The 25715-nt window shown below is 43.5% G+C and overlaps 4 protein-coding genes across 5 annotated transcripts in view; 1 reads left to right on the top strand and 3 right to left on the bottom strand.

Annotated features, from left to right (window-relative positions):
- Positions 1-5461, top strand: part of LOC142991247 (mitogen-activated protein kinase kinase kinase 12-like) — a 9391-nt gene extending 3930 nt beyond the window's left edge. Inside the window, exons 4-13 of the mRNA XM_076141308.1 lie at positions 1-120; positions 1444-1602; positions 1722-1830; positions 2857-2966; positions 3051-3167; positions 3492-3626; positions 3739-4462; positions 4755-4822; positions 4976-5273; positions 5375-5461. The exon at positions 1-120 is cut by the window's left edge and continues 39 nt beyond it. Of these exons, the coding sequence (XP_075997423.1) occupies positions 1-120; positions 1444-1602; positions 1722-1830; positions 2857-2966; positions 3051-3167; positions 3492-3626; positions 3739-4462; positions 4755-4822; positions 4976-5273; positions 5375-5461 (1927 nt within the window). The remainder of the gene's footprint in view (positions 121-1443; positions 1603-1721; positions 1831-2856; positions 2967-3050; positions 3168-3491; positions 3627-3738; positions 4463-4754; positions 4823-4975; positions 5274-5374) is intronic.
- A 1977-nt stretch (positions 5462-7438) lies between these two features.
- Positions 7439-18264, bottom strand: LOC142991046 (poly(rC)-binding protein 2-like). The gene is made up of 13 exons (XM_076141005.1): positions 18100-18264; positions 16528-16662; positions 15626-15649; positions 15493-15525; positions 15242-15358; positions 14884-15015; positions 14586-14714; positions 14262-14336; positions 13534-13575; positions 12166-12265; positions 11429-11481; positions 11030-11199; positions 7439-8704 (listed from the first exon to the last, which is right to left on the bottom strand). Exons 2-13 carry the CDS (start codon positions 16594-16596, stop codon positions 8668-8670), a joined length of 981 nt encoding a protein of 326 aa, XP_075997120.1. The 5' UTR covers positions 16597-16662; positions 18100-18264; the 3' UTR covers positions 7439-8667.
- A 393-nt stretch (positions 18265-18657) lies between these two features.
- Positions 18658-21896, bottom strand: prr13 (proline rich 13). 2 transcript variants are annotated; one of them, XM_076141343.1, is made up of 5 exons: positions 21742-21896; positions 20952-21008; positions 20678-20809; positions 20274-20644; positions 18658-19280 (listed from the first exon to the last, which is right to left on the bottom strand). In XM_076141343.1, exons 2-5 carry the CDS (start codon positions 20965-20967, stop codon positions 19230-19232), a joined length of 570 nt encoding a protein of 189 aa, XP_075997458.1. In that variant the 5' UTR covers positions 20968-21008; positions 21742-21896; the 3' UTR covers positions 18658-19229. The 2 variants fall into 2 exon arrangements, with proteins under 2 accessions (XP_075997458.1, XP_075997457.1); XM_076141342.1 differs by having other exon boundaries at positions 20274-20809.
- Positions 21897-21955: 59 nt separating this feature from the next.
- Positions 21956-25512, bottom strand: LOC142991276 (bone morphogenetic protein receptor type-2-like). The gene is made up of 10 exons (XM_076141345.1): positions 25353-25512; positions 24975-25133; positions 24720-24812; positions 24093-24199; positions 23739-23960; positions 23352-23466; positions 23101-23258; positions 22760-22916; positions 22443-22579; positions 21956-22283 (listed from the first exon to the last, which is right to left on the bottom strand). The coding sequence occupies exons 1-10, from the start codon at positions 25510-25512 to the stop codon at positions 22167-22169; spliced, it is 1425 nt and encodes a 474-aa protein (XP_075997460.1). The 3' UTR covers positions 21956-22166.
- Between the last annotated feature and the right edge of the window lie 203 nt (positions 25513-25715).

A 25715-nucleotide genomic window follows, 5' to 3' on the forward strand; every position in this document is an offset into this window, starting at 1 on the left:
TTTTGGCACGTCGAAGGAGCTCAGCGACAAAAGCACCAAGATGTCCTTTGCGGGTACGGTGGCCTGGATGGCTCCTGAGGTCATACGCAACGAGCCCGTCTCAGAGAAGGTGGATATCTGGTAGGTTTCGGAAAAATCCCTTTTGAAATGACATCTCCTGCCTTTCCGCACCTTTTCAATGATCCGTCATAATTTGCCTAATCTGTCTTTAAATCATCCTAGTCTGTCGTTAGTTAGAGTCTACTTCACCCATACAGCACAGGATCCGGTTTCAAGAAAATCTATTCAGTAGTATGTACAATATCTCATTACGTGAAATCGTATAGGGCCTCCACTAATCTCCACTACTCTCTCTCTCTCTCTCTCTCTCTCTCTCTCTCCGCCTGCATCCCTACATCACTCTTCTGCCCCGTCCTGAAAGGAACGCGGGCTAATTTAATAATTGATTTGCCAGATGCTGCAGTGCTCGGTGGAGGCTGGAGTAACCTTCCAAGCCTTTGGACACTTTGGCCCGGGGCCAGCAGTGCATTAGCAGTGGATGTGAAAATAGGATTTAAAAGCTTTCCGATGCTGTAAGAAAAGCACAACATGGACGTCTGCTGCAGGGTTTTATATACATTTATGTAGAAATAAGCAAGGCTACAGTCCGCTCCACAGAGGGAGCGGGGCAGTGAGGGGTTGTGGTGTTATTTGTGTGTGTTTAAATTTGTTTTGTGTTGAAATGGTGTGACATTTTGAGTTCAGCTTTTTTTTAAATTGTCCAGAAGTGAAGTAAACCAATAAACCAGAAGTAAACCATAGAGTTCTCCTGTAATCACACCGTCAATAATAACCAAGAAGATGGAAGAGGCACTAAAAATACCACAGTGTGTGAAGCACAGCATCACACACACACCCCCTCAGTGCTGAGTGATGCTATGGGCACCTTGGTTACACCTTGGTTACACCTTGGTTACGTGGATCGCCATGGCAGCCAAAGACACACCAGCAACAGTCCTTCCCATGGGTCTGCTGGTCTGCAGCTCTTATCCTGCAGTGGTAAAGCTCCAGCTCATCAATCAAACACTGCACTTTGATAATAAGAAACAGAGCTGCAATGAATTCATAAGAGGGCAAACAAATGAGTAAATAGTAGTAAAATGGTACAACTATACAGTACATGTTGATATATATAAAGTATACATACTGTCTGTCTGCAAATAACTTGATATGTCTGAATAGCGACATCATCAACAACAACAAATTCTGATATTTACTCTATAATATATAATCAACAACAGAATGCATATAATGCCTTGGCGTGATCAAACTTTTCTTGCATTCCTCTCTGCATTAAAAGCAGGTTTCCTCCCTCCATGTCAGTCATTTTGCCCTTCATCTCTTTACTCTTACATCTTGATCAAAGTGTCTGAATGCCAGCGTGCTGCGTCTCTCTGTCCACAGGTCGTTTGGCGTGGTGCTATGGGAGATGTTGACAGGCGAGGTTCCCTATAAGGACGTGGACTCCTCCGCTATCATCTGGGGGGTCGGTAACAACAGCCTGCAGCTGCCCGTGCCTGATAGCTGCCCCGACAGCTTCAAACTCCTCCTGAGACAGTGCTGGTGAGCAGGCGGGAGGGAGGGAGGGAGAGAGAGAGAGATCCAGGAGAGAGGGGCCGTGTGGGAAAGGAAAGTTGCGGATGAAGAGGATAACAAAACATTTCTTCTAAATCCCTTCACAGGAACTGCAAGCCGAGGAACAGGCCGTCCTTTCGACAGATCCTCCTGCATCTGGACATCGCCTCAGCAGACATCTTATCTACCCCGCAAGAGACTTACTTCCAGTCTCAGGTAGGCCGGCCTTCCTGTAATCAAACCCGTCCCTTCAATCACAGCATTATTTATGGTTCAGAGGCCGAATGTCACGGGGAGGTTTGTTCTCTGGCCCGATGGAAGAACCAGAATATCAAAGCTGAATAACGTTGCAGTCCTGTGTGATGGACTGGGAGTGTGTGTGTGTGTGAGTGTGTGTCTAGCAGACGGTTTATTTACACTAACAAGCATGCAGACGTATTCAGACAGAGACATGATAAAGAGGTTTTCATTTCCTCCTTGCAGCAACGCACAACGTCCCTCCTATCAGAACACGAGCCGTCCCTCCTTCTCCTCTCCTCTGCCATTATCCCTACCATCCTCCATCTCTCTCCCTTCCCCCCACATCTCCTTCACCGCTCGCTGCCCCATAATGGATTTTTCTTGTGACGTTAGAAGGACGTATTTGCTGCTGGAGTGTATTGATTGCTTTAATGGTAGGGAGCAAAAGAGCAAAGGCAGAGAGAGAGAGAGAGGGGGAGAGAGAGAGAGAGAGAGAGAGAGAGAGAGAGAGAGAGCAGGCTGGAGATGTGGAAGAGCGTCCACAGAGTCCATTAGCTTAATAAGAAGAGCATCACTGGTGCCCCAGACGGAAAAGACACACACACACACACACACACACGTTCACACACTCCTATCTACCCTCCTTTGTCCGTTGATATGACAGGTATCAGATAACAGCTGTCACGTTCTGTGGTGCAAAAGGAAAAAGCCTGTGCTCGGTTTCTTCTGTATCGCTGCCACGGCAACTCATGTTCACTTTCACTCCCTGTGCATTGATTTGTCATTTTCCTGCTTAATGGCTTTTGTTTGATACACACTATCGCAACAATCTACTTTAGTTATCTTAATGTGCTGTAATAGAAGCAAAGGTGGAAGAGGAAAGGAAGGAGAAGACAAAGAAGAAGATCGGAACCGTTGTTTACTCACACACACACGCTGTAAATGGCTGTAGGTACACTAGTTAATACTGTGTGCGTGTGTGTGTTCTGTGTTTCCTGACAGGCCGAGTGGAGAGACGAGGTGAGGCACCACTTTGAGAAGATCAAGTCAGAGGGGACGTGTCTTCACCGGATGGACGAAGAGCTGATCAAGCGACGCAGAGAGGAACTCAGGTTAGGAAACAACACACACACGTAGATTATGACATCATATATATGAGTATTTCCTACTTATATCCCCCTGTTCTTTCCCCGCAGACACGCACTGGACATCCGAGAGCACTACGAGAGGAAACTGGAGAGGGCCAACAATCTCTACATGGAGCTCAACGCCATCATGTTACAGCTGGAGATCAAAGAGAAGGAGTTGCTCAAGTACGGACGCTCACATGTGATTTATACACAAAATCCTTCCATTTGTGTTCCAGTCTAGGCTAGAACAAACACGAGCTGAGAGTAAAAACATAAACAGAGTGATTAGAAAGCAGGAGCGGCTGATTTAGTGTTGATGAGTGTTTATGTTCTCTGTTCTATCGTCTTTACAAGTCTTAAGTAATGGGATCGGATGTTCATCTGTAATGTAGAAAGCAAATGGCCGTTACTTTCCCTCACACAGGGCCGTTGCATGTAACAAAGTGCCCTCTTATGTTGTTGTCAGCATCCATTAAACAAGTATTGGTTTTTGTGTGTAACCCTCAGGAGGGAGCATTCGCTGGATAAAAAGTACCCGGGCTGCTTCAAGCACAACACCAGACAGACGGCCTCCTCCAACTCCATGGAGAAGCTCATGAAGAAACGCAACGTACCTCAGAAGCTGCCCTCACACAGCAAAAGGTGAGGAAGAGGCTCAGTTGGGCACCCGAATGTCGGTGATAAACCTGATGCAAGCAAATGAAAGAGTGTGTCCTTTCACTGTGGCTATTCATACTGTCCCTGTCCTCTCCAGGCCCGACCTGCTGAAGTCAGAGGTCATCCTTCCCAAACTGGACTCCTCCATGACCCAGGTCACCATACCCAACAAGGGCTCTACCTCCCCGGGTCGATCACGCAGAGGGAAGCCGCGTTACAGGAAGGCGGGCAAAGGCAGCAGCGGAGACTTGGCTCAGCTGAAAGCCACCCTCTCCTCTTCCCTGGCCCTGGTCAACACCACCACATCTGTCCCCAGCAGCAAGCAGCAGCAACATCTGGACCCCAGCGCCGCTCTCAGGGGCCTGCAGCACGACCTGTTGCTGAAGAAGATGTCTTCGTCCAGCCCGGATCTCATCTCTACCACTTTCGAGGCGGAGGGCCGGAGGAAGGGACAGGTCAGGCCGGGGCTGGACAGAGGGGGCAGTCAGAGCGCCTCGGCCGGACTGGAGGGGGGCAGGAGCGAGGGAGAGCCGGAGGAGGAGGAGGGACCCGGCGTGGGCGTAGTCACCGACGACCAACCGGAGACGCCTCCTCGCAGCGACACGCCCAGCGAAGACGCCGGGTCCATTCCGTTTTCGAGTAGCCCCGACTCCCCGTGCGGCAGGGGGGCGGCGGCGGGGAGGGGCTCTGTGCTCGGGAGCCCCCGAACGCCTCACGACTGTGAGGAGAAAGAGGAGGGGACGCCCATCACGCGCTCGCCCAGGAGTCAACGCCTCACACCTTCAGCGCTGCTCTACAGGGCGGCAGTGACACGGAGTCAGGTGAGACACACAACGACAAGGGGACACAAAGTTACAACACAAAGATGCTGATGGGGAAATGGAAGTATTGTGATTTATTCTATTGTAAAGATGCCAGTGGATGAATAATAATAATAGTTTGAGACATTGCTTTATAAACATTTACTTACTATCACCCATCTAAGTACTCTGGGTTTCATCAGTCTTGGCAGGATGTTATGGAGTTCAATAAATAGCAATGCTGATGTGAACACTTCATGAATATTGCTGTATTTGCTGTAGATGGAACTCTTATTGTTACTTCTCTCAACAGAGACGTGGAGTGTCATCGGAGGAAGAGGAAGGAGAGGTGGACAGTGAAGTGGAGTTGCCAAGAAGACGGTGAGTTAAGAGAGTAATAATCCTGTTTACATGGAATCATCCGTGTAAAACAGTTGTGACGCAGTGAGAAAGAATGAGGAATGAAGACAAAGAGACACAAACGTTCTTCTTCAACATAGGTATTAAGTCTGAAATCCTCTGTTTTCCTTCCAGGCGTCCTGTAAGCATGGCCAAGTGCCAGTCCCTGTCAACGTTCAGCTCAGAGAACTTGTCCGTCTCCGATGGCGAGGAGGGAAACACCACAGACCACTCGCACAGCGGCACGCCCGACGTGGTCAGCACCAACACCGACGAGCGCCTGGACGACAAGAGCGACGACCTTCTGTCTCAGGGCTCAGAGATCCCAGCCGACCCCTCCGACCCCACGCAGCTGGGCTCCGACGGCCTGTCTGAGAAGGAAGCCATCCTGCAGCAAGTCAAGACCCACCTCGCCCAAGACCATAATTATGAGGTAAGATGGGAGAGAAGGTGGAAAATGTCAGATGTGATGAAGACGTCATTCTTCAGTCTGTGTTTAAAGAATCGCTTTGTTATGCTCTTGATCTTCACCAGGGCCTGTACGATGATTCAGACTGTGACAGCGCTGAACTCGACCATTCAGGCAGCGTCGAGCCCGGCCGGCCTCCGCCCAACTGGTGAGGAACGGGGGAAACCCGGCTCAGAGACCCACAGAACCTCAGAACCGGCTGATCTAGGATGAGGCAGTAAGTGAAAAATCCCTGGGGCGAGGGTGTTTTGCTTCAAAGCTGAAATCCTGGAGAGCAATCTGAAAAAAGAATGGGGGTCGTAGTTGAACTGCGAGGTCGGCGCCCCTCCCCTCCCCTCCCCTCCCTTACTCCACGGGCAGCACCGGGCAGCACCGGGCCCACCTCAGCGAGAGAGGCTGCTGTCTGTTAATGTCGCTTATCTTCCATGTCTATTTGTATTTTTTTGTTCTGTTCGTCATGAAAATATGTCATATTTCTGCAAAACACCTCCGTTATAAAGAGAACATTATCATGGAAATCTATCAGGGCTTCTGTAATCTTCTCAACTGACAACATTTCTGGCACTAATGTCGCCTTTTTGCACTTAATTTCATTTGTACTCGTTTCCCTGGGATCAAAGTGTCATAACACCTTTTGCACCGATTAATTTATTATTTAAATGTGAATTCATTCGACTATTTCTAGATGTTTACATTCTTATCTGTGTTTATGGTTTACATCTTTATTTGCGTGTGTGTGTGTGTGTGTGTGTGTGTGTGTCAGGGATGACCTTAGCCATTTTCTATGTTTTAAATCAGTGTAAATACACGATGTTGTAAAATGAACAAATTTTTTAAAATGTGAGATTGTATAATTTAAATGGTGCTGATGTTTTTAATTAGGTGGCACTACCTTGTTTAAAAACCTCAAAAAAAGCTTATACGGTTGTAGAATGTAGCCGCTGTTCCGAGCATCAAAAGCGCAAAAAAAAAAAGATGAGAACAACATGCGGACAGTGGAAAAGCAATATGTCATAGGTCAAAGGAAAACACTGCTTGTGTCATTCAGGGCAGACATGATTTTGTTAGTATTGCTGTGTTAATTACTGTATTAAAAGGCAATATTGAAAAAACAACTCATCAACAAGCATGTTTATGGAAAAAAATAAAGTGTGAATCCCGTATTGGATGTGTAGGATTCAGAACACACAGTTTGTGACTCAGATCAGAGTGAAATCTTGGGCTCATCCGTAGAAGTTAATCCAACATGAATGCAGATGAATGACAGAGGCAGTGAAAACACTCAAGCGGAGATCAGAATGTATAAATTTATGTTACTTTATGATCAACTGACCATCTTCAGAACAAGGCAGGAGGAGGTTAGTGATTCTCTTGCCTTTACAAAATATTGATTTTGAGGTGACTTATGTGTGAATTAGGTCACCGACAGATATAAATGACCTGAAAATCACGATTTCAAAATAAAAGCATCACTTTAACGCATAGAGCATTGAAATATATGAACATGTGAGACCTCAGACGTCATGATGTACTGGTGCATATTCAGTAAGTCAAATTTATAAATTCACCAAGGACCCACTGAGACATGCATGTTGGCTGGCAGGTATTTTCTACAGGTGTCTGACTTTTAATTTGTTGGGGCCCTTTTAAAATACACTAGGACATGCAGAGCCGGTGTGTGTCATTTCACAAACCGTCCTGTCTAATGTCTTATCCATTTGACTCCTTTAATCTGAGAATATTGCATCTGACTGATCAGGTCCCACTCAATAAGCTAAAAAATTGGCAGCTTGTGGTTTTTAGATCTCCGTGGTTTTCAATTTATAAAGCATTTGAATCTCAATGTGTCCCCAACATGTAAGAAGAGACGTCCTTATGCAGGATCAAATGTTGCCAAATAGCAAAACTACTGCCCTCTAGTGTCCGTTGTTGGGGTACTCATGTTACCCATTATGCTGATTCAAACCACCATGTATGAACTGAAATGTTTGCTTTTTTTATACTGCATTGTGTATTGTAACTGTACAATAAATATATTTAAAAGACAATTTAAAATAAAAATTAAAACTTCCAAAATCTGCAAGTGTGTTTTACGAGTCCTGCGAAAGAATCGTCATGACAACCAGGAGTTTGAGCATTTCACATCTTTATTCATTTTTTAAACAATGTTGTGGCACCCAGGTCTACAGTCTCAAAAAAATGTGCAGTTTTCCTTCCTGCAAATAAAAAATAAAATAAAATCTGACTTGAGCAAAGCAAAGAGCAAGAAACTAGTGTTAACTCACAACCCTTTCTTTGTCTCGTTTCAGAGCTTTAAATTGATTCAGTTATCAGCCTCATCACATTTTCATAGACAGACAAGTCAGTGTACAGGAGTTATTCCCCTTTGGTAGTTAAAAAAAATATTTCCTCCATTTTTAAAGCAAATATTCCAACATTTTTTTAGTATATATCAGTCTTTACAAAAAAGCGAGGACAACCCTCTGCTTCCAATACCTTGAGCCAAGCCCGACCCGAAAAAACTCCCATCCCAGCCAAGTATCGGCACGCGAGCGTCGGGCCGGAAGTAAGAACAGGAATGACATGGAGAGGAACGAAAGGTGACGTGACGTGGTGAGCACATCTTAAATTATGTGAATCGATTCAATTGATGAGTGTTTTAGCGGAATTTGTCATCGTAAACCAAATATAATAAGTGACGGTACATGTACAGCTACATATTCTTATTGGTGACAAATGCATTTGACATTATTTTACAAGCACTAAAACTAAAAAAAGGGTGGTAGAAGGAGGGATGCTGTGTGTACATAAAGCATAAGTAGGCGGACAGACCGACTGACTGACTGCTGGATCCAGGTGAAGGAAGAGGGGCTTATAAACAGAGTCAAACAGTCATTCTATTCTTATTTTTGATACGATTTTTATTTTTTTCCTTTTTTGTCTTTTCCTTTTAAAGAAAAAAACTGACTGTACAGAACTAAACCTACACGCCTATTCAGAGTCAATAAACTCTATTCTTATGTGATGGCAAAGAAAGACAATGGAAGAGAGGCAAAGGGATCCATCCAAAAGAGAAAAAAAAAAAGAGAAAAAAGAGAAAAAGTCTAATAAATCCTTAAAATCTCCAACTCGACTCAAAAAGCAGGTAATTAAAAACCAAATGTTTTCCTTCTTTCGACTAAAAACAAAAAGATAAATAAGGAGCAACGCAGGTCTAATCAGTGTTGGTCGACGAGAACTGAGGGAGGCGATTAGAATATAGAAACGTTTTTGTGTTTTTTTTAAGTTGATAGTTGCATTGACCGCATATGGTAGCCGATGGTATAAAAGTGAGATTTAGTGCAGATGCAGTGTCTTATCAGTTGGCTGCCAGTCCTGTGGCCTCGGAGGAAAGCCTGGAGACACAGACAGAGAGAGACACACACACACGCGCACACAGACAAACACACACACGCGCACACACACACCAGAAAACCAGGAAAAGAAAAATCAGGCATGCAATCAGACATCATTGCCAACTTTGTTTACTTTGCATTATTAATAAAACATTGTAATCACGTCGCCTCGATTGATTGAAAAGGAAAATGTACAGGAGTCAGCAGTTTGTTGAGATCGGCGATACAATCTGATGCAACGCAGCGAGACGGTCGTCTTTAATGAAGAGACGCTTTGACAAAACTCTCTGGTCACTGAGGCTGTAGTGAGTGATGGGGTTGTAGTGTGTCTCCATGTTTGTGTTCTTACTATCCGCTGCCTTAAACCGCCAGAGTTTAATCACCAAGAAGTGAAGTTTGGTTTCATCAAAGTGGGATTTATTGCAGGGGCCATTTTAGAACATTGCAGCAGATTGCATGAGCGCAACTCAACTGGTAACTGCGTATTCTCCGGTGTACAAAGATAATTAGATGTTCAGTTTCCTCTTACTATTTTCTTGATCCACAGCTGAGCCGTGAGATCCCACAATGCTATTCAATATTTCAAACGGAGCCGCGTTAAAGGGAAACTGAAGTGAAGTGAACCGGCTGGATGCGTTTGTTTTTCTGTCATCATGCAAATATAAATCTGTTTCTGTTGCCAAATGTTCATCAACTGCGTTATCAAAAATGTGACTTGGTGCTTTTGATACCTGAGGGCAGATGACTTACACAGAGGAGCGTTACTTACATGTGCAGAAGAAAACAAACCATGATGCATGTCCATTTATATTTGACACCTAAACATAAAGTCACTTAAACGTCACTGCATGAAACCCTCTTCCCATAAATACACAGATCTGTGACATCGTAAAGAGAGCTGCTACCTGAGCAGAGCTTCAGTCAAACAGGTGGGCTCAGTGAATCGCTCACTGCTCATGCTAAAGTCCTAAAGTATTATAATGTGCACGCCGCTCGTGATCTTTTGGAACGAGAAAAAACGAGCCAAATCAAACTACAGCCGCGTCGTCTCGCAAATATGGCAGCAGCCGTGTTTCTGGCTCTGTGACACCTCTGTGTGTGTGTGTGTGTGTGTGTGTGTGTGTGTGTGTGTGTGTGTGTGCAGTTTTGTCGCGTGCTCCTGTTTTTGTTTTTATTTTTCTGTAATAAGCTTGGGGCCAAGCACAGCCGGATACAAAAGCGAGTGCAGGTACGGACGACAGGAAGTGTCGGTACTCGAGTAAGAGAGATGACTTATGTTTCCCGTCGTTAGTAAGGAGAAAGCCTTCGCCGTTTAGACTTGGAGCCTAGCTCGGGAGCGAGTTTAGGCTCGGGAGGGATGGAGTGTGCGGGGTTACTGGCCCCGCTGACAACATGGAGGGCCAGGAGAGGGAGGGGCTTGAGACTGAGGAGACTCGACACACAGGCGGGAGAGCTGGGGAGCGGGGAGTCAGTGGAGGAGGAAGAGGAGGAGGAGGAGGAGGGAGGAGGGGGCCCTTGAGCCAACAAAGACAGAGGGATGGAGGCTGAGGGGGGCACCACACAGGAGGAAGAGGAAGAGGAGGAAGAGGAGGAGGTAGCGGCAGAGGAGGTGGTGGTAGTAGTGGTAGTAGCAGTAGTAGTAGTAGTAGAGGTGGAGGGAGGGCACAGGCTGGTCTGTTCAGGGTTCAAGGAGGAGGAAGAGGGAGGAGGTTTAGAGGACTCTACACTGTAGAAAGAGAGACAAGGAGAGAGGGACAACACAGTCGGGATGGGTCACAGGGCAGACTGGTGAGCAATGGGGAGGAACTGATGGGGGGAGGGAGGGGAGGGGAGGGGGAGGGGAACAAAACAACAACAACCGATACTGAGGGCAAAGGTCGCAAAGAAATTAAAGGGAAACTATAGAGGCAGAGGTCATCAACCCTGGTGTCGTCAAGTACCACAGCACTGCATCGCACCTGCTCCACACACACACGCACACACACACACACACCTGACTCAGATGGAGAGAATGCAGTGCTTAGGTACTGGAGGAGGATTGAGAACCAATGAATTGAAAAGGTAAATAATGAACAGAGGAAGAGGATTAACACAAGTGCAGGGAGGAAGGAAATTAAAAGTGGCAGCTGAAGGGAACAGAGTGGGACACGGCAGGATGAAGGGATCAACTTTACAGAGAAATATGAGTGGATAGGTGGAACGATCCAAGCCGTTACTAACATTTACACCGCTAGCTATGAAAACAAAATGGGTCTGGCTGTCTGAAGGCTGTCGCTCAGTGCGGCACGTGTGTGTGTGTGTGTGTGCGGCCCTACGAAGGCTCACCTGGCGTTGATGAGGTACTCCGCGAGACTGATGCTTCCAGGGGAGCCCGTGATGGTGACTTGGCGGTCGGTGGAGCCGTCCACAGGATTAGCAATCTTGATCTGGGCACCGGACATTTGCCTGATCTCGTTGATCTTGGCCCCCTGGCGGCCGATGATGCACCCAATGAGCTGGAGTGGGAGGAGCCAGAGGGAAGATAAGTGAGAGATGAAAGGCGCCTGATGAGCAGCTGGACAAATACTGAATGGGAATTTATCAAGCTCCAAACGAGCATTTCAAGTGGACAGGCGAAAATTCTTGCTTTTAGAACATTGCTGCGTCAGTTCTGGTCACACAGAATGGTTGATAGTAAAATACAATGAGCTCAGGTTAGAACCATGGTTTGTTGGAAGCACTTACATCATTTGGAATGGTCATCTCATGGGAACTCGTTTGAGCCGAAGCATCGATGCCTGACGGAGAAAAACACAATCAAGATAACCAACAAAATCTAAATGCTCAGGATCTGAATCATGGAGGCCGTATAACCTTAAATATTAACGTTGGTAAAATGTACTCTTGGTGTGTGCCTGTATCCTGCCACCCAGTGGTCAAACCCGTTTAATGCAGCTTTAGTTGAAGTCTCAACGCAATCAGTTGTTTGGAACGCATCAATGAAGTGATCAGTTCTTTTCTGACATTAACCAACACATAGGGAGGCAGTAGCTCAGTGGGTAGTGCGTCCGCTTGGGAACCGGAGGGTCGCCGATTCGAGCCCCTGCTGAGGTGCCCCTGAGCAAGGCACCGAACCCTCAATTGCTCCCCCCTCTGCGAAGGGTGGTAATGTAATGTAATGTAAGTCGCTTTGGATAAAAGCGTCTGCCAAATGCTCGTAATGTAATGTAATGTAATAATAACCTGTTAGGCATCCACATTACATCACTCACAATAGGCTTCCTACAATCCTGGATCGTAACAGTCATACCCGAGACACTGTCGCATTATGAACATTGTCAAAGAATAAATATTGCACGCCGCCGCCGTTTTGCCGCACAGATATTAAAAATCAAAACAAAAGCACCAGGATATTCTGTGCTTTGGCCCACAGAGAACCCAAATGTTCCCTCTGGGACATATGGGCCGACTGTGCTGCATACCAGTGAATCCCTGGTTGCTCGGTGCGATGTGGAAGGGGCCCTGCTGCAGGGCCAGCTGGTGCAGCTTGGTGAGCTGTGGAGAGATAGCAGCAGAGGAAGACTGTGAGAGTGAGAGAAGGGGCAGGGAGAGAAATGGAGAAATGGAAAACATAGGAAGGAGGACAAACAAACAAAAACAAGTCAGTACAGACGCTTACAGAAAGACAGCTTTAAAGTAAAAAAGTAAAAAGATTTCATTCATGTCACACAATATGCATGTGTGTGTGTCCTTTCTGAAAGCTCTACATAGACCACGTGCGTCTCCACTATCGTTGTTTTGCGCCTCGTCTATGTTTGCTAACCCAGAGTATTGTTCCAGAGTGCAGGCTGCTTCCTTCGCTCAAGCTCTCATACTGAAGTCTTCAAGGGCAAAGCCACATTAAAGGAAGTGTGCAGGAGTATAACCAAGGCCCAAACATGAACCCAGCCTCACTCAGACCTCAATCACTTCTATATTTGTCACCTTATTAATGAATAATTCGATTTTCAAACATAGGATTCATTTACGACCAAAAGTTTAAGTGAAGCCAAAGCGTATAAGTGTCACATTGTGTTTTATGTGTCAGCTAAGGCTCCAAATATCTGGTGTGTGGGGTTAAATGCTGATAGGACATTTACAGTTTACTAGAAATGGAAAATTCAAGTTGAGACAAGTTAGAGTAGAAGAAACAAGCAATAACCGGGGTTTAATGAGGTTCATAGGAAACAGACCAGGGAAGAAGGGGCACTCAGTTGAGCACATACCTCCGCCAAGGCCCAGCACTCCAACTATGACTGTCTCCCTCTCAACTCAACCAAGATCCGACAATCCAAAACATATTTGATTCTATGCCTTATGGTTAAAAGTTTATAGTCCTGAATGTTAAAGTGCTCATCATAGATCCACCATCAGGCAGACTGGTGCAAAGTATTGATCCTTTCTTCTCTGGGTTAAATCAGTTCATAACTTTGAGTCGCCTCGCTAATCGAGGATAAATCAACATTTGTTAAAGACACATCCTCTGTGGCAGAGGCAATAAGACAGAAAAGATGAGCAGCAGGAACAGATTATCATTCATGGAATGGTGGAGAATCTGGACAAACACAAACAACAAATGTCCGTTCATGACCAACTCCCAGCCAGTCGACTGAGGAATGACAAACATGCAGCAGTGCTACTAAGTGATTAGAAAAAGCTGACAACAGAAGGTTGATGGGGAGAGATAATAAATAAAGTGAGGGGTTGCAGCTAAGCTGCTGGAAACTAATGTGTGGGTGGGTGGGTGGGTGCACATTTCAGAAAAGGAGACTGTTCATGGGTGGGGGTGTAAAGACATGTTCAGCACTTACATCTGGCTGTGGAATCGCATGTTGTCCTTGTACGGCATACGCCTGAAACAAATGAAAACAAAGCTTTCATAGGCATCACATCTGGAAATACGGCTTCATACCCTCTCATTTGTACGACCCGACACATTCAGGCTTTTTCCAATGTGCGGGATGGAATTAAACAGGTTCGGATAATTTGCACTGTCCAAAGTCTCCACATGAGTGGGAAGAGAGAGATTATGAGGGACACAATGGTGAAAATAGGGACGTCAGAGAGATTTGACTCTCTCCAAAGTATAGAAGGTTTAGTGTTAAAAAAACAAAAAACTTGTTAGACCAACAAGCACTGGAAAGAGTTTGGGTTCAGACAATAGTGGGAAGGAGGTCACCTAACTTTAGAAACATAATATTGGAAACTTAAAACCAGACTGTGGACTCGGACAAAGAGAAGGCTCTGAAATAAGCTGCGACTAAGTAACGCTGCACTGAATTATACTTAGCTTGATATTAGGTGGGCAACAGTGTGTAAACTTAGAAACCTTCAAAAAACAATTCTACCCTAGAACATGAACACATCATTATTGGATTTGTTATTCTTCCAGTTGCTGAATTGATTTTTGAATTAATCTGAATTAATGTCCACATCAAATTGAGATATTGCGTTCAGGTAAAAAACAAATCATTTAGAAAGTAGCAAAAACACCTTTAAAAAAACTAGTAAGGATATCTTATTGCTCAAAAGTGCGTACCTGTCCACCTGCAAAGATGACCGGGGATCCTGAAGGTTTGGGTCGGTAGGGGATAGTGACCCCCTTAGGGGGAGACTGCAGGGGAGAGAAACAAGTATGAGTCCAAATCAACATTCAAGGACAGCCCTTTAAATACACATACAGTTCACATTGAATAGGTTCATGGTCCAAGGCTGAACTTGATCCAATAAAATAAAAGATGCCATGACATCAGCCGTGTCACTTCTTTCATCAAATCCCAACAGGAAGGCAGTAAACTCACTTCACACCATTAATCTATACGTTAATAAACCTCGACTTCATTACAATCACGTGTCAACTTACCTCAAGCATGACCACACAGATCTGCTTCACACACTCAATTATTGACTGAGGAGTGCCAGCAATGGTGATGGCGCGCTCCGTGGAGTTGGGGAGCATGTCTCCTGCCACTTGTACCTGAGCACCGGTTGACTGGGGGCACACAAGCAGAGTCATAGTGAGACCACGTGTGAACTAGCGGTAGTCATTGAATGCTGTGGGGAATTAAGTTCAGGAGACGGTATTTTTAGACCCATAGCACGCTCTCCTTCTTGCTCTGCAAATCCTATCACAGTGTCATTTCAAAAAGCATCACGCATACCTCTCGGATTTCCTTGATCTTGCAGCCGCCTTTCCCGATGAGAGAGCCGCACTGGCTGGCAGGCACCACAATGCGTAGGGTCACTGGGGGCTTGCTGGTAGCTGTACTGTTTGTCATGGAGCTGCTTATGTCCTGACAAAAACATTCAGACCAATCATGAGAACTCACTCAGGCTAAGTCCTCCTCCTCCTCCTCCTCCTACAGCTGCATAACATCAACTTTAGCTTATCCAATGTTTGACACACACAAAGAACCGATCACAACGTGATAAAATAGCTTTCCTCTTTTTCTACTTTGAACCTGTGACGCCAAATCAACAATTTCCAGTTGGGCAGCTGCCGCACTATTTGGAACCTACCTCTTCCAGCTTTTCAATGATCATGGAGAATGCTTTAAAGATGGCGGTGGTTGGACCAGCCAAGGTAATGATCCTCTCAGGACAATTGCCTTCAGAGATGTTGATACGAGCCCCACTCTACAAACCAGGAAACACATGGAATGAAAAGACGGTGAGGACAATTCATGCTACTATGACCACCTTCTGAAATGTAACAACCATATGTGGTGTACGTTTTGCCATGTATAAGCAGTACACAGACAACAACTCACCTCTTCTCTCATCTTCTTCACCGATTCTCCTTTCTATAAGGGGGGAATCAAATCAGTCAGAATTGATCAATCGATTAAAAGAACGAGCTCGACAAATAATATCAAACTTGAAAGAATTCTAAGTGCAACTTACCTTTCCAATGATGCTTCCTACTTCCTGCAATAAGAAAATACATTTGTTTATTTCCATTATTTTACATATTTTGCTACCATGGAACTAAGCTTGTACAAGTCTTTGTGGACACAGGCAGTTAAACATACTGACCCTGAGAAGGCAGAGAACCAAGCTCGCCTATGAAACACAAAGCTATTTCTTCAACGGCACAAAAAAAATACAGCCTGTGCACTTCACAGTAAAAGCAAAAACAACCCCGTTATGCCACAATGACTGTGATGTCTTCTAAAACCTATTTTATTTGGGGAGTACTTTCCCTCAAATGCCCTGCATGAACGTTTACCTCCATCCACATTCTCTCAATGACAAGATATCAGAACACTCATATGCACTAAAAGCGTCCTTTATAGACGTGCATTGGGTTTTCAATTTACTTCAGCAGTGTCCAAATGTGAGACGCCCCCAAAGTGTTATTGTCCGATAGTTATCAAGAAAGGGTGGAAATACAACCTGATCATTAGTCTGATGTGTCAGGTACAACACAATTAAATTTTTGCATAGAGATACAGGTTTCTGTCATGACCATTCATCACAGAGTCCTTGCCCTTTATACGTCCTCCATTCATGAAGGCCTGAATATACTTCATGAACCGCACAGTCACTTCTGTGTATGCTGCATTTTGATGTCTTCATGTTTACTGTACTTGGCAGACAAGTACGGCCCACAAGGACAGGCTTGACTGCCCGCTGCACAGACGTCCGCGCCAAGTCTGACCAGCGTCACCAGATGACAGGATTTATGTCACAGACCGTAGCAGACCCTGGCAGTCAGGCTGACATGGGAAGTATTGTTTTGTCTGTATTGTGAATATAATTTGAGTGTGTGTGTGCAGACAGTGTGGGCTGATGGGTAACCTCACCTTGCCATGCATGAGCAGCCTAATGGTAAGGGTGACATTGAGCCCTCCTTCAATCACACCGGAGTCCATAACAGCAGATGAAAGGTGACGTAATCGCCTGCACAAAGCTGGGGTCCTAGGTCACAGAGATGGATTCTTCAAAGGAATAGAGAAACAATACAGATTTAAATAGAGAGTCGGAAATTACATGGATGCTGACTGGGGTAACAAAAGAAGTGTGTGTGTATGCATTTACAGGCTCCGTTTTAAGTTTTCTGCCTTCTCTGATCAACAGGGCAGCGATATACCACAGATGTGTGTACGTATAAGAGAATAAACGGTTCCTTTGCCCGTTTTCTTCATTTCTCAAGACAAATACCGACCTATATTAAGTATTTAAGCATGTAAAGTGTAAGTATAGCTGCTCCTTTGTTGTGATCGTAAAGGAAAGTGATTGGCTGCATTTTCAAACTACTGTAGGAGCAGAAACTATCGATTTAGAGATCTTAAAGTATATTCTGTAGGGTTGAGCATTCAATTAGGAGATACTTTTATGAGATAAACAAACAGAAATCCATATAATAAATCAAACAAATCATTTATTATACAACGTAAACAAAGTGATGAACATTGGAAGTTAAACCAATATCCCCACTCACTGTGGGGCTTTAAAGATCAAAGACGAAATCTTTCCTCGTCTCACCATTTGGCCTGACATTCAATCTCAGATGATATTGTACATTTTCCTACTTAGTTTTAAGTGTTTTGTTGCAATCCTACCTTTCCCCCCTGACGAAGATATACTCAAAGTGATATCATGAAATCCGACTCTCTGTTGATGCTAACATTTGCATAGTCTGGTGCATACTAAACACTATCTGTATACAAGGTGGATCAGAGCTCAACTCGACAAAAAGACTTAAGATTACTGTTTGGTTGATATTAAAAGAAGCAAATTAACCCACCGAAACGGTCAAAGTGAAGAACATATGGTTTCTCTGTGTAGCTTGGGGGCTAACGCTATCTTCATTATTATTAATCACGTTTATCAACAAATACGCGTACGTGTATCTGATGTTACTACAATTTGATGAGTATCACGGGAAATCATTTCATTGTGTGTGCCCTGCTTACAAACTATCTACCAACGTGAGTAAATCGCTGGCCCTATAAGTTAAAAGTAAGTCCAAAATGTTGGTTGTAAGTCTGTTAGCCATTAGCACTCGTGTACTTAAAATGAATGAGCGTGTGCGTGCGCTACTTAGCAAGCTACTTGATTAGTCTGATTAAGCGCGATTTTAGTTTGCCAAAAAACCGAAGCCTGTAATTAAAGTCGGTTCTTTCCCTTTACGATTGACTTTAGTAGGTAAATAAGGAGTAACTTCGTTTTAAACGGCGTGAAACCGAACCCCCGCGTGGCTAAGTAAGTTAGCACCGCCGCTCTGTACTGAGGATGCGTGCTCATCCTGCGGCCTGCTAGCACGCTGTAAGCTAGCTGCTGCAGCTACTGCTGCTAGGCGCGATTTCTTTCCCCGACTTTGGAGATCAGAACCGTAACAAAACACAAACACCGAAGCCCCGAACCGGTCTTACCTGAGCCGAGCGCTGGTATATGATCGGGGGGAGGGTTGGGGTTGTAAGGGTAAGAAGGGGAGAGGTTCGGGAGGGTAGAAACCCGGGGGAGAGTTTCGAAAGGACTCGGGGAAGAGGGAAGAGTGATGTGAGATCGAGCTCCACTCCTTTACACAAAGACAACAACATGATGACCCCGGAACTTTACCCGCTCCGCCGCCCCGCCGACCGGCGGACCCCCGGCGGCCGCAAACTTAAAAGAAGCCTGTTTCGGTCCATTATACAAAACGTTAATTTAGAGGATATCATGAGAAATACAAATATAAGAAAATCGCTTTTTATAGCAGAGACATTGTGGAATTCTTTAACGCTAAAAATAATTTTAATAATCAATAAACGCTTGTATTTTATCAGGTAATACATATATTTGTTACAGCCAAAAAGAGGATTGTCTGTTTTCTTTTCTTTGTAAAAAAATAAATATATGTTAAAAGTACTTGTTTAAAATATTTAATTATCCTTTTTTTAAATAAATGTTAACACATTTTGTAGGTACATAACAAACAACAACTCAAATCCTTATTCTATTTTGGTCTATTTATTTATATCAGGTTAAATAACGAGAGATGAATCATTAAGTAAGAGAAAAATTTAAAAGAAAGAATTAAACATTTTCAAACACCACAATGGATTTTGAGGTATAGTTAAGGCAATATAAGAGGAAAACAAAGAGGTTATTCTAGGCTAAATCTTGATGAATCAATGGTGAAAGAAAAAAACCAAACACCATTCAAGAAACTGATTGAGATTTTTTTTCTATCAACAAATCACAACCTTGTGTTTTGTCAAAGACTAAATTGTAAAGAAGGAAATTAGATTGCATTGTGCTCGGTCTCTCTTTCCAAACTATCCTAGTGTTTTTAATACAGTGGACATCAGAGAAGTTAATATAAACATTCGAAACCGAAATATTAACATCCATAGCCTATGCAAGCTTTATAAATAGCCCATTTCATAATGAGAAAAAATACTGCATGTATTCAGAAATTCCATTAAAACGATCGTCATTACTTTGTGTGTATATTATTAGTGGTCTGTGGTCTTTCCATAAAGCAGCGTGTCTATGAGAGTCGGATCTTGGACTGGTGGCTTCAGTCTGAGCTGCTGCTGCTGCTGCTGCTGCTGCTGCTGCTACTTGATGACTGGAGAAAGGAGAGATATGTTAATTTAAATTAACACATGACAAGTTCTTCATTTCAAATTACTTCTTCACATAAGCACGTAAGACAATGCTTAATTTAGATTGAGAATATAAAGTAAATAGGCTTTAGAAAGCACTTCAAGCACATGATTCAAAGTCATGAGTCATATACAGTCAGCAAGAATATTACTGTTAGGCCCAGTGCCAGCATATGTATTTAACCCAAATACATGAAAACACAAGGTAGACATTCTTAAATTAGTAGTTTTCATTTGGTTTGTTGTAGTTCCTTGAATTAAGCGCAGTGTGCTGGATTCAGATTTTTTTCTTTGTTGGTAGAGATTGTCCGACCTCTTAATTGTCATCATTCATCTATTTCAATCAAGTTTAGCCTTTTAAAATGGATCAGTTTTATTACATTGAACCAAGCTGAATCTAATAAAGTCCAGTAGGTTCCTAATTGGGCTGTTGTACTGTCAGAAGCATACCTGTCAAGTAGAGATTTAGATTTAAACAGATGTTGTCAGAAAGAAATCACAATGTCTACCTGGAAAGATGCTATTCCTGTGCCACTGCTTTGTTAGTAGAATAAAAGTTATATACAAACAATTTAATACCGGTATTTGATATAATTTCCAGGCATTACCCTTGCCCTGTGACCTTTGATCATTTTGAAAACAATCCCATCTGCTGACCTTTACCCAATGAACCTGTCCAGTGCGACTGTTATCATGGTGACAGATAGAAAACAAACAAACCCAGTGATTCTGATACACTGGCCTGCTGCTAGATTGTCCTGCGCTGCCACTAGAAGTCACTGTATCTGCATGTTGAGTTCAACCAGAGTAGAAATGGCATTGGCATTTAAAGGGGGATGTTTAATTTAATATAATTTCAGTTAACTTCAGTAAAATTCAAAATTCATATAGTTTAAAGTGTAGAAAAAGTATGCTTTACTTCTTCTGGCATGATGCACCTACAAATTCAATCTCACCTTATGACCGTGTTTATGGTGCCCATGCCCCTTGTCCTTCTTCTTCATCTTCTTCATCTTTTTGTGGCCTTTGTGTCCGGCGGCTGCGATTCCCATTCCTGCCACCCCTCCGGCTATTGCTCCACCCATGGGATTTAGCCCTCCATGATGACCCTTGTGGTGGTCTTTATGGCCTTTATGGCCTTTATGACCTTTATGACCCCCCTTTGGAGAATGTGGGTATGGACCTGGGTGAACACCTCCAGGAGGGACAACCGGATATCCACCATGGGCTGCAGGGTAAGGATGAGCTCCTGGTGCTTGATAAGGCATTGCCCCTGGAGCTGGTGGAAACAAGCCTGGATTCACACCAGGACCAACAGGATACGGACCTGGGTTCACACCAGGACCAACAGGATACGGACCTGGGTTCACACCAGGACCTGCAGGATACGGGCCTGGTGGGCACATTGGTTGTTGAGGCGGCGGGAATCCTCCTGGATGTGCAGCAGGATAAGCAGGGTTGTAGCCAGGGGGGTAGGCAGGGTTTGGAGGACCTAATAAATACACACAGGCATACAGATTGTATATTCAGATTGTACTGTAGTTGCATCGTTATATTGTTTTCAAAGCAGGTCTGAGCCAAATCTCCTGCTCATGAAATGTCACAATTTGATCTTTTCATATCTGTTATCCCACCTTGGTTCGGCCACATGATTATGACCTGACAAGTGAATTCAGGTCTCACGGAAAATCCTGTAATGAGAAAGAAAGGGAAGAGCAAAAACAGCACTTTTAGTTTGATCATCTCATTACTTGGTCTTATGAGTGAATTGACCTTATTTTGACAAGACCACTTGACAGTATTTTGGGTTCAGCATTGAGGCAATCATAAAACAATCAATGTGGTCTTTACACCAAAGACGCTGCTTCACCTGATCCAGACTGACATATGTTGGTAGAATTGTTGTACACTTGCCATACAACTGGATGTTTATGGTGGCAATTTTGACAATGAAGTACTGGCGTGACCAAATCAATAGGTGATCCATTTAGGTGTGACAGTGACCCCGCATACAGAACGCCAGGGGAACGCAGCCAATACTGACGTCACTGACGCCTACGTTTGCTTTGTCATAGTGTGCGAAAAGAAATACACGTTTGTTCAGTTTATTTTCAAATGGATAATTGAAACAGTAACATTTTTAGTCAAGACACAATATATAGCAACTACTACTTCGTTTGTCGCGACATGGGATACTTATAAACGCAGTTATGACAGATCAGGTGGAATCTGTTTACACTGTGGACTTTTGTGATCAACTCCCAGGATCAGCAGCTTCCTTCGGAAGACTTTCACCATGCATGTGTCAGGTTGGACATAACGTAAACCAACAGTATAGGATCAATAAGTCTGGTATATTTCGTTTTCGTGCATATGTACCAGTTATGATCGAAACACCGTTTGGATTAATATCGGGAATCTTACCTTTTTGAGTAGTTTTCGTTCTGCGTAAGTTTTTCAGGAATTCAGAGCTCGCTGGTTGTCTTCCGCATTGAGCTGCGCACAGCACTAAAGCCACTCCCGTGGTTAAAGGGTACGCACTGGTGTTCGCACTGACAACTGTGAATGGAAGTGATGTTTGCTCAAACAATGATGGGAGTGTAGGTGCCGGAGGGTGTGCACATGAAGGACAAACAGTCATAGTTCTGCAAAAAAAAGTATTTAATACATTTCAAATAAACAGAAACGTCAAATAAAAAAATAACAATGGAAGTCATTGTACATTTTAGGGCTTAAATGAATATAAAGAAGGCAAAGTAAAAAGAATATTAAGCAAGTAAAGTTGATCAAAGTCAGGATCCACTAATAAACAGGACGGAAGTGATACAGCAAGTAGGAATTCTTCATGTTTAGACTACAACTGATGACAGAAGAGATTCAAATCTGTCCACAACACAATGAGATGTGAGACGAGCATCTGGGTCACGATCCCAGCAGCCCGTCACAAGCTCCTGCAGACTAGAACCCTGAAAGGTTAAACAAAAACAAAAACAAAACATTGATCAAATAATTGGATACTTTTAATCATTGTGAAATGTATTTAAACAGGCTTTGCTATGCTTTTGTTTTGTTGTGTTGCTACCTATCACGGCATGATAACTGTGAAGCTCCCCATGGAAGAATACCTGTGGTAGCAGGTCCCAGTGTTTGGGTATAGAGGGTCTGTTGTCCATGTGAGACACATAAATGACGAGGTTCTCCAGTGTGACAGTGGCTCCCAATTCAGATTCATAAGGCAAGAGATGTTCTGGAACAATACTGCCTGTAGATGGAGATATTTCTCTCAGGTTTTATGTGAACCTTCCTCCTTATCACAGTTAAAATGTATGCGAGGAGTCGAGAGAGTTACAGAATGTTACTGTACACTTATCAGGTGATGCTGAAAGGAAAGCACCTTTCTCTTGAAAATGAATGAATTTGTGACAGATCAAAGAAGGCTTACCTTCAAACAAATCTGTGCAACGCATCCAGATCTCCCACAGCAACAGTCCCAAGGCATACACATCCCCTTGCATGAGGCACCAGCTGTTGCTTAGGTTCACAGAGCCTTCCAAAATCTCAGGGGACATGTAGCGCAGAGTGCCCACCTGAGTATGAGCCTGTAGTGTGAGAGAAATGGCAAATGGGTGTCGTGATCCATCAAATGATTGTATTCCACATATCTTATTCATTCTGGAAGAGAGTTTAATTGGTGCTAACCTCACTGGATTTCATAGGATTTATCATAAGATTCTTTTGGAAATCTTAAGGTAAAATATATAGACAGTCTGTATAGAGTCTCACCACCATGTTTCTTATGAAGGACTGCCAGTGGTGATGCCCTAAACACGAGCGCAGGATGGTGGAGCAGCCAAAGTCACTTAGAGCACAGGTTCCATCTGCTTTCACTAGAACATTGGAGCTACTGAGGTCTCTGTGGGCCACAGCAGGTTTATGCACATCTGCAAGGAAATGATGTGTAACATATAACATACGTATGCAAACACACACACAAACACGGTCACAACAACGTATAGTAATAATCTGGGCGATACCATTTCTGCAAAGGTCAGTGTGGAGGTAGGAAAGTCCCTGTGATAACGAGTGGCATAACTTCAGTGACCACATCCAGTTGCCGGTGTGCTGACACAGATAGGAGTGCAGAGAGCCCTGACATCAAGGGAACAGCAGTTATACATGTGATTAATTATACATATCTCCAAGTGCACTCAAAGCTTTCACTCAGGTCAGCTTTCTCTTGTATACTGAAGACGGAACTGTGTGAGGATGTTAACCGATATGTGATGAACTAGATTCAAAATAATCAAAATATGAATTCGATGCATGCCAATTCTTATTTTACGTATCTGTCAATCTCAGGTTCCATTAAATAACCCCTAAATTCTTTTGAGATTCAATTTCCATTAACACTTGCTACTCACATATTCAGCAAATTCTAGGACCAAGAACCCACTGCAACCATCCAGTTTTGTGCCTTCACCCAGGAAGTGTATAATGCTGTCATGCTTCATCAGTGGTAATTCATATACCTCCCTCTCCGTGATGAATGTCTCTTTCCTGCCTGTGGGAAAAACCTTCACAGCCACCACAGTCCCCTGATACGTCCCTTGCCAAACAGTTGCAAAATGCCCACAGCACACAATCTGGAAGGAATGTACACGCATTCGTAAGCACATTACACAAGAGGATGAAATTATCATCAAATATGGTATGGTTTTCTAATTTATTGCACATTTGACTTTTCTGAACAATTTCAGTTTGACTCCCGATCCTACCTGCTGTAGTTCAAAGTCGGCACTATCAATTTGACATGTTTTTGTTGTGTGACAAGAACACACCGCTGTAAGAAGATCATCCTGATGAGAGGGCTGTAGATTCTTCTCTAGAATAATAAAAGCAGACATGTTGTGTAATGACTTTATTCTTGATTAAAACATCCTGAAAATACAATGTCACTATAAACTAGAGAACAAGTATAAACAAGATTAAGGGTAACAAAGGGACGACAGACTTAAAAGGGAGTATAACAGCACAGATAAAAACCAAGGTCAGTCCAGCAGAGAGAGTGAAACATTGCCAAGGTCAAATGAAGACATCATGAGAACTGATTCTGAGTTTAGAAAATGTGAAAACACAGGTGATGATCACATCAGCTCGGTAACACAGGGCATTGTACAGAACAAGGTCACATTTTCTCCTTCTCAATTGAATCATGTTTAAGCCAACGCTTGCAAACATCAACCACTGATTCACTGACAATAGACATATTTCCTCAGTAATGTGTAATCTTGGTCAGTAAACTGTATTCAAGAACAAGAAGTTAAATCCAGTTTAAATCCTTTTGTTGATCATTGATAACAAACAACTATAGCAATAGTGATGATAACAGAAAAAGATCTTACTTTCCTTGTTGGAGAGGCATTTGACAGCACCAAGTATGAAGCCCACAACTAGTAAAGTTCCAGATAGGACAACTAGAGCAATTGTCAATACATCTAAAGAAAAACAAAAAGTGCCAATTAACAAAGTTGTTTAATTTAAAATCTTAATCAATCAAGTATGTTTTAGGGCCAATGAGTCAAAGTTCCTGGTGTCAGATTTGACACAAGGTTTTGTAACTTTTATAATTTCAGGATACCAGCAAGTTATTATCATACCTACAGTATAAGAGTAAACGAGCTGAGGTTGTTCCAACTCCCAAGTGATGTTGCTGTTGCAGAGGTCTGTGTTGCACACACACTTTATGAAAGTGTTGTCAAAGCGTGATTGTGGCTTGCAGGTTGCCTCGGCGCACAACATTTCAATAACGTCACAAGCTGCAACGGCAAAACAGCAGCACTATAATAGACAGCTGGTTCAAATGACATACTTTGGTGTAGACATATAACTTTCATACATCAGTCAATATCCATTAGAGAAGCTGATATTGTAGAGAATAATTTGCTGTGACAAATGAGATAAATGATTGATACTCTTGATAATGGCACAATTCAGACCACAGAGATAGATCCACATTGGTTTTAAAGGTTTCTTACCAAGAAGACTGGCCTCTGGCAAGCCATCCACGATTCCAAAATAGCCCACACAGCAGTGGGTGTTCGCACAGAGCTGCTCTGACCCACTCACATTGCCAGCCAGCCTATATTTGATGTCCTTTGGCTTTGCCTTAAATGCACACCGCCTAACCTGAACCATAGGCAGTCCAGAGAGAAGAAGAAATATACATTCTGTGAAGAAAAAGACATAGAGAGATGCAGATATTTACACATCATTACACATTCTGTTATTTGTAAAATTCAGATTTCAAAACGAAATGTACATGGCTATGCCAGAACTCACCCCAAACAGCCAGCATTGTCTTCAGTGAGACTGGTCAAGCAGGGAGAGAACATTTATCA

This window comes from Genypterus blacodes, unplaced genomic scaffold (assembly GCF_046128005.1).
Source record: "Genypterus blacodes isolate CSIRO-AG114 ecotype Tasmania unplaced genomic scaffold, CSIRO-AGI_Gbla_v1 ptg000017l_1, whole genome shotgun sequence".
NCBI classification, from domain to species: domain Eukaryota; kingdom Metazoa; phylum Chordata; class Actinopteri; order Ophidiiformes; family Ophidiidae; genus Genypterus; species Genypterus blacodes.